At 48.9% G+C, this 12,660-nt stretch overlaps 1 protein-coding gene across 1 annotated transcript in view; it reads left to right on the top strand.

The window, feature by feature from the left end:
- The window catches only part of LOC120018939 (ubiquitin carboxyl-terminal hydrolase 32-like), a 121,921-nt gene that overhangs the window by 95,999 nt on the left and 13,262 nt on the right, over positions 1-12,660 (top strand). The window contains exons 27-30 of the mRNA XM_038962151.1: positions 1,611-1,795; positions 1,956-2,042; positions 2,570-2,690; positions 4,597-4,788. Coding sequence (XP_038818079.1) covers positions 1,611-1,795; positions 1,956-2,042; positions 2,570-2,690; positions 4,597-4,788 — 585 coding nt within the window. The remainder of the gene's footprint in view (positions 1-1,610; positions 1,796-1,955; positions 2,043-2,569; positions 2,691-4,596; positions 4,789-12,660) is intronic.

The following is a 12,660-nucleotide window of genomic DNA, read 5'->3' as shown; positions in this document are numbered from 1 at the left end:
TGCCGGGGAGGCTCAGGGTTGGATGCGTTGCCGGGGAGGCTCAGGGTTGGATGCGTTGCCGGGGAGGCTCAGGGTTGGATGCGTTGCCGGGGAGGCTCAGGGTTGGATGCGTTGCCGGGGAGGCTCAGGGTTGGATGCGTTGCAGGGGAGGCTCAGGGTTGGATGCGTTGCAGGGGAGGCTCAGGGTTGGATGCGTTGCAGGGGAGGCTCAGGGTTGGATGCGTTGCCGGGGAGGCTCAGGGTTGGATGCGTTGCCGGGGAGGCTCAGGGTTGGATGCGTTGCCGGGGAGGCTCAGGGTTGGATGCGTTGCCGGGGAGGCTCAGGGTTGGATGCGTTGCCGGGGAGGCTCAGGGTTGGATGCGTTGCCGGGGAGGCTCAGGGTTGGATGCGTTGCCGGGGAGGCTCAGGGTTGGATGCGTTGCCGGGGAGGCTCAGGGTTGGATGCGTTGCCGGGGAGGCTCAGGGTTGGATGCGTTGCCGGGGAGGCTCAGGGTTGGATGCGTTGCCGGGGAGGCTCAGGGTTGGATGCGTTGCCGGGGAGGCTCAGGGTTGGATGCGTTGCCGGGGAGGCTCAGGGTTGGATGCGTTGCCGGGGAGGCTCAGGGTTGGATGCGTTGCCGGGGAGGCTCAGGGTTGGATGCGTTGCCGGGGAGGCTCAGGGTTGGATGCGTTGCCGGGGAGGCTCAGGGTTGGATGCGTTGCCGGGGAGGCTCAGGGTTGGATGCGTTGCCGGGGAGGCTCAGGGTTGGATGCGTTGCCGGGGAGGCTCAGGGTTGGATGCGTTGCCGGGGAGGCTCAGGGTTGGATGCGTTGCCGGGGAGGCTCAGGGTTGGATGCGTTGCCGGGGAGGCTCAGGGTTGGATGCGTTGCCGGGGAGGCTCAGGGTTGGATGCGTTGCCGGGGAGGCTCAGGGTTGGATGCGTTGCCGGGGAGGCTCAGGGTTGGATGCGTTGCAGGGGAGGCTCAGGGTTGGATGCGTTGCAGGGGAGGCTCAGGGGAGGATGCGTTGCCGGGGAGGCTCAGGGGAGGATGCGTTGCCGGGGAGGCTCAGGGGAGGATGCGTTGCCGGGGAGGCTCAGGGGAGGATGCGTTGCCGGGGAGGCTCAGGGGAGGATGCGTTGCCGGGGAGGCTCAGGGGAGGATGCGTTGCCGGGGAGGCTCAGGGGAGGATGCGTTGCCGGGGAGGCTCAGGGGAGGATGCGTTGCCGGGGAGGCTCAGGGTTGAATGCGTTGCCGGGGAGGCTCAGGGGAGAATGCGTTGCCGGGGAGGCTCAGGGTTGGATGCGTTGCAGGGGAGGCTCAGGGTTGGATGCGTTGCAGGGGAGGCTCAGGGGAGAATGCGTTGCCGGGGAGGCTCAGGGTTGGATGCGTTGCAGGGGAGGCTCTAAGTGAAGGTTGGCTTTGTTTTTATGATCATGTTTTATAATGTAGTGTTTTGTACTGACGTTTGTATTGTGAAAAAGAGACATGGTCTCTGACACCCTGTTAAAGTACAATATATAGAACGAGTAAGGAGAGTACAGTATCAATGAGGAAATACATTTCTCATGTTTCGGCATCGAGGTTCGTAGTTCTGACTGTTTTTTCATTCCTGTGTGTCCTCCTGTAGATGCGGACGGAGTTGTATTTCCTGTCCAGTCAGAAGAACCGCGCCAGTCTGTTTGGGATGCCTCTGATCGTTCCCTGTACGGTTCACACCAGTCAGAAGGACCTGTACGATGCTGTCTGGATACAGGTGGCCCGTCTGGCCAGCCCTCTGCCCCCGCAGGAGGCCAGCAACCATGCACAGGACTGGTCAGTACCCCACACACACCACATCACACACAGGGCTAGTCGGCAAGTCTCCACTTGATGGGAAGGTTATCTTGATTTAAAGGTTAATTTTATTGACTGAAGGTGATATTGTTTGTAGGTTGTTAATAATGTAATGTGTGTATTATGCCCCTACCTACAGTGATGACAGTATGGGTTACCAGTACCCCTTCACACTGAGAGTGGTGGGGAAGGATGGCAACTCATGTGCCTGGTGTCCCTGGTACAGGTGAGGCCTCCTCCACCATCATCATCAAAACACACACTTCTCTTCTATTACTGTATCCATCTCATGTTTGGGAAACGGCGTGTGTGTGTGGGAAACAGCGTGTGTGGAGGGGGAAACGGCGTGTGTGTGGAGGGGGAAACGGCGTGTGTGTGTAGGGGGAAACGGCGTGTGTGTGGAGGGGGAAACGGCGTGTGTGTGGAGGGGGAAACGGCGTGTGTGTGGGGGGGGAAACGGCGTGCGTGTGGGGAGGGAAACGGCGTGCGTGTGGGGAGGGAAACGGCGTGCGTGTGGGGGGGGAAACGGCGTGCGTGTGGGGGGGGAAACGGCGTGCGTGTGGGGGGGGAAACGGCGTGTGTGTGGAGGGGGAAACGGCGTGTGTGTGTGGAGGGGGAAACGGCGTGTGTGTGGGGAGGGAAACGGCGTGTGTGTGGAGGGGGAAACGGCGTGTGTGTGTGGAGGGGGAAACGGCGTGTGTGTTGGTACCATCTCTGTGCTTCTGCTCGTGTGTGTGTGATTTGTGTGTTCAGGTTCTGTCGAGGCTGTGCGGTGGACTGTACGGAGGACAGGGCCTCGGTAGGAAACGCCTGCATAGCTGTCGACTGGGACCCTACAGCCCTACACCTCCGCTACCAGACCTCACAGGAGAGGGTAATGTTCACTCACCACCCCGTTCACCAAAGTGGTTCGCTTCTACAGACAGTGAGTCACGTAGCCGGAGCTTTCTATGTAAAACAGGCAGACAGGCATCGAGGCATTCAGTTACTGTTTGATTGAATGTTAGAATGGGCATAAGGAATGACAAGAGCGTGGTATGATCATCGGTGCCATGCATGCTGGATCCAGTATCTCAGAAACGGCTGACCTCCTGGGCTCTTCACGTACGACGGTGTCTCGGGTTTACCGAGAACGGTGCTGCAAACAAAACACATCCAGTAAGCTGCAGTCCTGTGGGGCGAAAACCGCTCGGTGATGAGAGAAGTCGGAGGAGAATGGCAAGAATCGTGCACGCTTACAGGCGGGCCACAAACAGACAAATAACGGCGCATAATCAATCAATCAAATGTATTTATAAAGCCCTTCTTACATCAGCTGATATCTCAAAGTGCTGTACAGAAACCCAGCCTAAAACCCCAAACAGCAAGCAATGCAGGTGTAGAAGCACGGTGGCTAGGAAAAACTCCCTAGAAAGGCCAGAACCTAGGAAGAAACCTAGAGAGGAACCAGTCTATGAGGGGTGGCCAGTCCTCTTCAGGCTGTGCCGGGTGGAGATTATAACAGAACATGGCCAAGATGTTCAAATGTTCATAGATGCCCAGCAGGGTCAGATGATAATAATCACAGTGGTTGTCGAGGGTGCAACAAGTCAGCACCTCAGGAGTAAATGTCAGAACAGCATCTCGGAACACAATTTGTCGGTCTTTGTCACGGATGGGATATTGCAGCAGACGACCACACCGGGTTCCAGTCCTATCAGCTAAAAACAAGAAGAAGCGGCTCCAGTGGGCACGCCATCACCAACACTGGGCAATTGAGGAGTGGAAAAACATAGCCTGGTCCAACGAATCCCAGTTCCTGTTGCGTCATGCTGATGGCAGAGTCAGGATTGGGCGTAAGCAGCATGAGTCCATGGCCCCCCCCCCCCCCTCATCCTGCCTGGTGTCAACGGTACAGGCTGGTGGTGGTGATGTCATGGTGTGGGGAATGTTTTCCTAGCACACGTTAGGTCCCTTGATAGCAATTGAGCATCAGTTGAACGCCACACCTTGTAGAATCCATTCCCTGAAGAATTCAGGCTGTTCTGGAGGCAAAGTTGGATCCGACCAAGTACTAGATGAGTGTACCTAATAAACTGGCCACTGAGTGTATATCATATAGCATTTTCTACAGCCCGAAACATACTGGACCGGTACAGCCCTACACCTCCCTCTACCAGACAGGAGAGGGTCATATATATCATATATCATATCATATCATATATATATATATATAGAGAGAGAGAATATCCTACAGCCTAGTACAAGCCCTACACCTCCCTCTGCCAGACAGGAGAGGGTCAGTCATCAGATACTATAGGAAAAGATTACGTCCACACATCCACACAGGTGCTGGAGATATGTTGAGTATAAAGACGCTTCATGGCACCAGAGACCTTTACCCATATCAAATCATATCAAGGCTTCCTATCAACCCTGGCTCTGTCCCTGATCTTAGCAATGTAGTGAGGAGCAGAGTCACAGGCCCCTCTCCATTTGTCCCGTCTAACCCCGATCTCCCTGTCTCCATCTGTCCCGTCTAACCCCCTTCTCCCTGTCTCCATCTGTCCCGTCTAACCCCCTTCTCCCTGTCTCCATCTGTCCCGTCTAACCCCCTTCTCCCTGTCTCCATCTGTCCCGTCTAACCCCCTTCTCCCTGTCTCCATCTGTCCCGTCTAACCCCCTTCTCCCTGTCTCCATCTGTCCCGTCTAACCCCCTTCTCCCTGTCTCCATCTGTCCCGTCTAACCCCCTTCTCCCTGTCTCCATCTGTCCCATCTAACCCCCTCTCTGTCTCTCTAGATAGTGGAGGAGCACTGTAGTGTGCAGCAGAGTCGCAGGGCCCAGGCTGAGCCCATCAGTCTAGACAGTTGTCTGAAGGCCTTCACCAGTGAGGAGGAGCTGGGAGAGGATGAGCTCTACTACTGCTCTAAGTGCAAGACCCACCGCCTGGCCACCAAGAAGCTGGACCTGTGGAGGCTACCGCCTATACTGGTCAGAATACTGACACTGTCTACTGTAGTTAGATGTAATGAGGCTACCGCCTATACTGGTCAGAACACTGACACTGTACACTGTAGTTAGATGTTATGAGGCTACCAGATACTAGTGTTGCACAGTATACCCGAACTTTGCTACTTTTTCGATAGGAGAAGATGAAAAACGGTTCGGTACAAGATGTGTCTCACGTCATGTACGGATTGAGAGGATCCAGTCGGTCTTGTAATTTGTCTGAATCTTCTCTAGGGGGCAGCAGTAAGCTAGCCAGGCTACTTGTCTTCTCAAGGGGGCAGTAGTAAGCTAGCCAGGCTACTTGTCTTCTCAAGGGGGCGGTAGTAAGCTAGCCAGGCTACTTGTCTTCTCTAGGGGGCGGTAGTAAGCTAGCCAGGCTACTTGTCTTCTCTAGGGGGCAGTAGTAAGCTAGCCAGGCTACTTGTCTTCTCTAGGGGGCAGTAGTAAGCTAGCCAGGCTACTTGTCTTCTCAAGGGGGCAGTAGTAAGCTAGCCAGGCTACTTGTCTTCTCTAGGGGGCAGTAGTAAGCTAGCCAGGCTACTTGTCTTCTCTAGGGGGCAGTAGTAAGCTAGCCAGGCTACTTGTCTTCTCTAGGGGGCGGCAGTAAGCTAGCCAGGCTACTTGTCTTCTCTAGGGGGCAGTAGTAAGCTAGCCAGGCTACTTGTCTTCTCTAGGGGGCGGCAGTAAGCTAGTCAGGCTACTTGTCTTCTCTAGGGGGCGGCAGTAAGCTAGCCAGGCTACTTGTCTTCTCTAGGGGGCGGTAGTAAGCTAGTCAGGCTACTTGTCTTCTCAAGGGGGCGGCAGTAAGCTAGCCAGGCTACTTGTCTTCTCTAGGGGGCGGTAGTAAGCTAGCCAGGCTACTTGTCTTCTCTAGGGGGCGGCAGTAAGCTAGCCAGGCTACTTGTCTTCTCTAGGGGGCGGCAGTAAGCTAGCCAGGCTACTTGTCTTCTCTAGGGGGCGGCAGTAAGCTAGCCAGGCTACTTGTCTTCTCTAGGGGGCGGCAGTAAGCTAGCCAGGCTACTTGTCTTCTCTAGGGGGCGGTAGTAAGCTAGCCAGGCTACTTGTCTTCTCTAGGGGGCGGCAGTAAGCTAGCCAGGCTACTAGCCAGCTTGTTGACAACTGGCTCCAGAAGAAAACTGTGGGAGTAATTTGTTTACAAAGCAGATGAGGGCCAGCCCACCAAAACAACTAAGCAACAGGTGTTACAAAGCAGATGAGGGCCAGCCCACCAAAACAACTAAGCAACAGGTGTTACAAAGCAGATGAGGGCCAGCCCACCAAAACAACTAAGCAACAGGTGTTACAAAGCAGATGAGGGCCAGCCCACCAAAACAACTAAGCAACAGGTGTTACAAAGCAGATGAGGGCCATCCCACCAAAACAACTAAGCAACAGGTGTTACAAAGTAGATGAGGGCCAGCCCACCAAAACAACTAAGCAACAGGTGTTACAAAGCAGATGAGGGCCAGCCCACTGCACTGCTTTGTTGCTTAGTTGTTTTGGTGGAAGGGAGGTTTAGTTCCAAAACGACAAACTATTTTCCACATTACATTCGCATTGGAACGTTATTCTACTAGCAACTAAATTCAAATATATTTTTTGTGTGATAATGACGTGAATGTATACCAAACAATAGGTTCACCATCCTAATATTGAATGGCACACACACAATCCATGTCTCAAGGCTTAAAATCCTTCTTTAACCTGTCTCCTCACCTTCGTCTACACTGATTGAAGTGGATTTAACAAGTGACATCAATAAGGGATCATAGCTTTCACCTGGATTCACCTGGTCAGTCTATGTCATGGAAAGAGCAGGTGTTCTTAATGTTTTGTACACTAAGTGTATTCAACATGACATTCATGTGAGCATTATATGATTACATCCCAAAAGTAATGTGAAATGCACTCATTTATCTATGACAGCAATATACTGTATACTGAACACAAATATAAACGCAACATGTAAAGTGTTGGTCTCATGTTTCATGAGCTGAAATAAAATATCCCAGAAATGTTCCATATGCACAATAAGGTTATTTCTCTAAAATGTTGTGCACACATTTGTTTACATTCCTGTTAGTGAGCATTTCTCCTTTGCCAAGATAATCCATCCACCTGACAGGTGTGGCATATCAAGAAGCTGATTAAATAGAATGATCATTACACAGGTGCACCTTGTGCTGGGGACATTAAATGGCCACTTTAAAATGTACAGTTTTGTCACACAACACAATGCCACAGATGTCTCAAGTTTTGGGGGAACGTGTAATTGGCAGGCTGATTTAAGGAATGTCCACCAGAGCTGTTGCCAGATAATTTTATGTTAATTTCTCTACCATAAGCCGCCTCCAACGCCATTTTAGAGAATTTGGCAGTACATCCAACTGACCTGACAACCGCAGACCAAGTATAACCACACCAGCCCAGGATCTCCACTTCTGGCTTCTTCACCTGCAGGATTGTCTGAGACCAGCCACCCAGACATATGATGAAACAGAGGAGTATTTATGTCTGTAATAAAGCCCTTTTGTGGGGGAAAAACTAATTCTGATTGGCTGGGCCTGGCTCCCCAGTTGGGTGGGCCTATGCCCACCCATGGCTGCGCCCCTGCCCAGTCATGTGAAATCCATAGATTACGGCCTAATGAATTGTATTTATATTGACTGATTTCCTTATATGAACTGTAACTCGGTACAATCGTTGAAATTGTTGCATGTTGCGTTTTTATATTTTTGTTCAGTATATTTACACTACTTTGCATTTGTCTGGGCTTGTTAACAGTAGCCAGCTAGCAGCCCTGAGTGGAGCATTGCACCATGGGAGTTGAAATGCACTCTGGGAATCGTAGTATTTTGTTGCGTTACAACCTGTCATTTTAAATGGATTTTTATTTGGATTTCATGTAATGGACGTATACAAAATAGTCCAAATTGGTGAAGTGAAAAAATATACTAATTACTTGCGTGCATATGTATTCACCCCCTAAATAAGATCTGGTGCAAACAATTACCTTCAGAAGTCACATAATTAGTTAGATTGCACACAGGTGGACTTTATTTAAGTGTCACATGATCTGTCACATGATCTCAGTATATATACACCTGTTCTGAAAGGGCCTAGAGTCTGCAACACCACTAAGCAAGGGGCATCACCAAGCAAGCGGCACCATGAAGACCAAGGAGCTCTCCAAACAGGTCAAGGACAAAGTTGTGGAGAATTACAGATCAGGATTGGGTTATAAAAAAATATCAGAAACTTTGAACATCCCACGGAGCACCATTTTAAATCCATTATTAAAAAATGGAAAGAATATGGCACCACAACAAACCTGCCAAGAGGGGTCTGCCCACCAAAACTCAGACCAGACACGGAGGGCATTAATCAGAGAGGCAACAAAGAGACCAAAGATAACCCTGAAGGAGCTGCGACGCTCCACAGCGGAGATTGCAGTATCTGTCCATAGGACCACTTTAAGCCGTACACTCCACAGAGCTGGGCTTTACGGAAGAGTGGCCAGGGAAAAAAACATTGCTTAAAGAAAAAAAATAAAAAGCCATGTGGGAGACTCCCCAAACATATGGAAGAAGGTACTCTGGTCAGATGAGACTAAAATTAAGCTTTTTGGCCATCAAGGAAAACGCTATATCTGGCGCCAACCCAACACCTTTCATCACCCCGAGAATTCCATCCCCACATTGAAGCATGGTGGTGGCAGCATGCTGTTGGGGATGTTTTTCATTGGCAGGGACTGGGAAACTGGTCAGAATTGAAAGAATGATGGATGGTGCTAAATAAAGGGAAATTCTTGAGGGAAACCTGTTTCAGTCTTCCAGAGATTTGATACTGTGACGGCGGTTCACCTTCCAGCAGGATAATGACCCTAAGCATACTGCTAAAGCAACACTCGAGGGGTTTAAGGGGAAACATTTAAATATATTTCAATGGCCTAGTTATGCACACAAGTGTTCTGTTTTTTTTGTCTTCTTGTTTTCACAATAAAACATATTTTGCATCTTCAAAGTGGTAGGCATGTTGTGTGAATCAAATGATACAAACCCCCCAAAAATCTATTTTAATTCCAGTTTGTAAGGCAACAAAATAGGAAAAATGTCAAGGGGGGGTGTGGTGGTGAATACCCATAAACCTAGTGGTCAAACTAACAATTTTTCCAATTGTTTTTCCACCAGTTCATTTTTCCCATAGTGGATTTTAGAAACACTTAAAATAAGGGCTGTGTTTCGTGTAGGCTTACCCTGGCGTGACGTTTTGATAACCATGTAAATCTCTCTCTTCTAAAATGCCCTATTGGAAAAATGATTGGAACCATTTCCCTGTATGACCGCTAGGTTTTATGGGTATTATGACTTCGACTGTGGTACTCTGTGGGCCGTCAGTATTAGACAGAATGTCGTGACCCCATCCGCCTGTGAGGAAAACAACCTGTGGTTACCTAGGTTACCCCATTTGGCTCACAGCAAAAACACTTGACCTTTTTCAAATACAATTTTGTTGTTGTCGGCTTGTTTTAGTAAATAACAAAACTACATTTTAAGAAAAGTACAACATGTCTAAAGATGACTTTTCAACATTGCCTGCTCCCGAGCGTTTTCACTCCTTAGAAAAACGAAGAAGACTATAAAGCAACAAGTAGTGAGTGGAATTACAAACAGATTATAATCAACAAGTTAAATATCTTTCTTGTGATAATGTTTTCCACAAACCTACTGTATATACGTGTAGCCTACTTGGACACGCCGGTCCCCACATTTCCAACTCTCTCACGCCATCTGTACTTTACTTGACATACTATTTATATTTTTGTCAACTTTTACTTCACTACATTACCCCAAAACAAAGTCATGTACTTTTTACTCCATACAATTTCCCTGACACCCAAAAGTACTTGTTATATTTTGAGTGGAAAATGGTCCAATTCACACACTTACCAAGAGAACATCCCTGGGCATCCCTACTGCCTCTGATCTGGCGGACTCAAGTCAAATCAAATTGTATTTGTCACATGTGCCGATTACAACAGGTGTAGACCTTACAGTGAAATGCTTACTTAACTGCATTGTTGGTTAAGGGCTTTTAAGAAAATACCAAAAAGTTAAGAGATAAGATTAACAAATAATTAAAGAGCAGCAGTAAATAACAATAGCGGGGCTATATACCGGGGGTACCGGTACAGAGTCATTGTCAATGTGCAGGGGCACCGGTGTCGAGGTAATTGAAGTAATATGTGTACTCACTAAACACAAATGCTTTGTTTGTAAGTTGTGTTGGAGTGTGGCCCTGGCTATCGTGCCGTCTGGTTTGTGTAATATAAGGAATTTGAAATGGTTTATACTTTTACTTTTGATACTTAAGTACAGGCCAGCAGCATACCACCCTGCAGCATACCACCCTGCAGCATACCACCCTGCAGCATACCACCCTGCAGCATACCACCCTGCAGCATACCACCCTGCAGCATACCACCCTGCAGCATACCACCCTGCAGCATACCACCCTGCAGCATACCACCCTGCTGCAGCATACCACCCTGCAGCATACCACCCTGCTGCAGCATACCACCCTGCAGCATACCACCCTGCTGCAGCATACCACCCTGCTGCAGCATACCCCCCTGCTGCAGTATACCACCCTGCAGTATACCACCCTGCAGTATACCACCCTGCTGCAGCATACCACCCTGCAGCATACCACCCTGCTGCAGCATACCACCCTGCTGCAGCATACCACCCTGCTGCAGCATACCACCCTGCAGTATACCACCCTGCAGTATACCACCCTGCTGCAGCATACCACCCTGCAGTATACCACCCTGCAGTATACCACCCTGCTGCAGCATACCACCCTGCAGTATACCACCCTGCTGCAGCATACCACCCTGCTGCAGTATACCACCCTGCTGCAGCATACCACCCTGCAGTATACCACCCTGCTGCATACCACCCTGCAGTATACCACCCTGCTGCAGCATACCACCCTGCAGTATACCACCCTGCTGCAGTATACCACCCTGCAGTATACCACCCTGCTGCAGCATACCACCCTGCTGCAGCATACCACCCTGCTGCAGCATACCACCCTGCTGCAGCATACCACCCTGCTGCAGTATACCACCCTGCTGCAGTATACCACCCTGCAGTATACCACCCTGCTGCAGTATACCACCCTGCAGTATACCACCCTGCAGTATACCACCCTGCAGTATACCACCCTGCTGTATACCACCCTGCTGCAGCATACCACCCTGCAGTATACCACCCTGCTGCAGCATACCACCCTGCTGCAGTATACCACCCTGCTGCAGCATACCACCCTGCAGTATACCACCCTGCTGCAGCATACCACCCTGCTGCAGTATACCACCCTGCTGCAGCATACCACCCTGCTGCAGCATACCACCCTGCAGTATACCACCCTGCTGCAGCATACCACCCTGCTGCAGCATACCACCCTGCAGTATACCACCCTGCTGCAACATACCACCCTGCATCCCACTGCTGACTTGCTTCTGAAGCTAAGCAGGGTTGGTCCTGGTCAGTCCCTGGATGGGAGACCAGATGCTGCTGGAAGTGGTGTTGTAGGGCCAGTAGGAGGCACTCTTTCCTCTGGTCTGAAAAAAATATCCTAATGACCCAGGGCAGTGATTGGGGACATTGCACTGTGTAGGGTGATGTCTTTCGGATGTGATGTTAATCGGGTGTCCTGACTCTCTGTGGTCATTAAAGATCCCATGGCACTTATTGTATGAATAGGGGTGTTAACCCTGGTGTCCTGGCTAAATTCCCAATATGGCCCTCATACTATCACGGTCACCTAATTATCCCCAACTTAATTTTGACTCATTCATCCTCATCTCCTCTCCCCTGTAACTATTCCCCAAGTCGTTGCTGTAAATAAGAATGTGTTCTCAGTCAACTTACCTGGTAAAATAACGGTTAAAAAAATAAAATAAAAACATTTTAGCAATTCCATTTTGGTACTTAAGTATATTTAAAACCAAATACTTTTAGACTTTTACTCAAGTAATATTTTACTGGGTGACTTGAGTCATTTCCTATTAATGTATCTTGACTTTTACTCAAGTCTGATTACTGGGTGACTTGAGTCATTTCCTATTAATGTATCTTGACTTTTACTCAAGTCTGATTACTGGGTGACTTGAGTCATTTCCTATTAATGTATCTTGACTTTTACTCAAGTCTGATTACTGGGTGACTTGAGTCATTTCCTATTAATGTATCTTGACTTTTACTCAAGTCTGATTACTGGGTGACTTGAGTCATTTCCTATTAATGTATCTTGACTTTTACTCAAGTCTGATTACTGGGTGACTTGAGTCATTTCCTATTAATGTATCTTGACTTTTACTCAAGTCTGATTACTGGGTGACTTGAGTCATTTCCTATTAATGTATCTTGACTTTTACTCAAGTCTGATTACTGGGTGACTTGAGTCATTTCCTATTAATGTATCTTGACTTTTACTCAAGTCTGATTACTGGGTGACTTGAGTCATTTCCTATTAATGTATCTTGACTTTTACTCAAGTCTGATTACTGGGTGACTTGAGTCATTTCCTATTAATGTATCTTGACTTTTACTCAAGTCTGATTACTGGGTGACTTGAGTCATTTCCTATTAATGTATCTTGACTTTTACTCAAGTCTGATTACTGGGTGACTTGAGTCATTTCCTATTAATGTATCTTGACTTTTACTCAAGTCTGATTACTGGGTGACTTGAGTCATTTCCTATTAATGTATCTTGACTTTTACTCAAGTCTGATTACTGGGTGACTTGAGTCATTTCCTATTAATGTATCTTGACTTTTACTCAA

This window comes from Salvelinus namaycush, chromosome 23 (assembly GCF_016432855.1).
Source record: "Salvelinus namaycush isolate Seneca chromosome 23, SaNama_1.0, whole genome shotgun sequence".
NCBI lineage: Eukaryota > Metazoa > Chordata > Actinopteri > Salmoniformes > Salmonidae > Salvelinus > Salvelinus namaycush.
The sequence above is the reverse complement of the archived record's forward strand: the minus strand, read 5'-3'. Positions and strand labels throughout refer to the sequence as shown.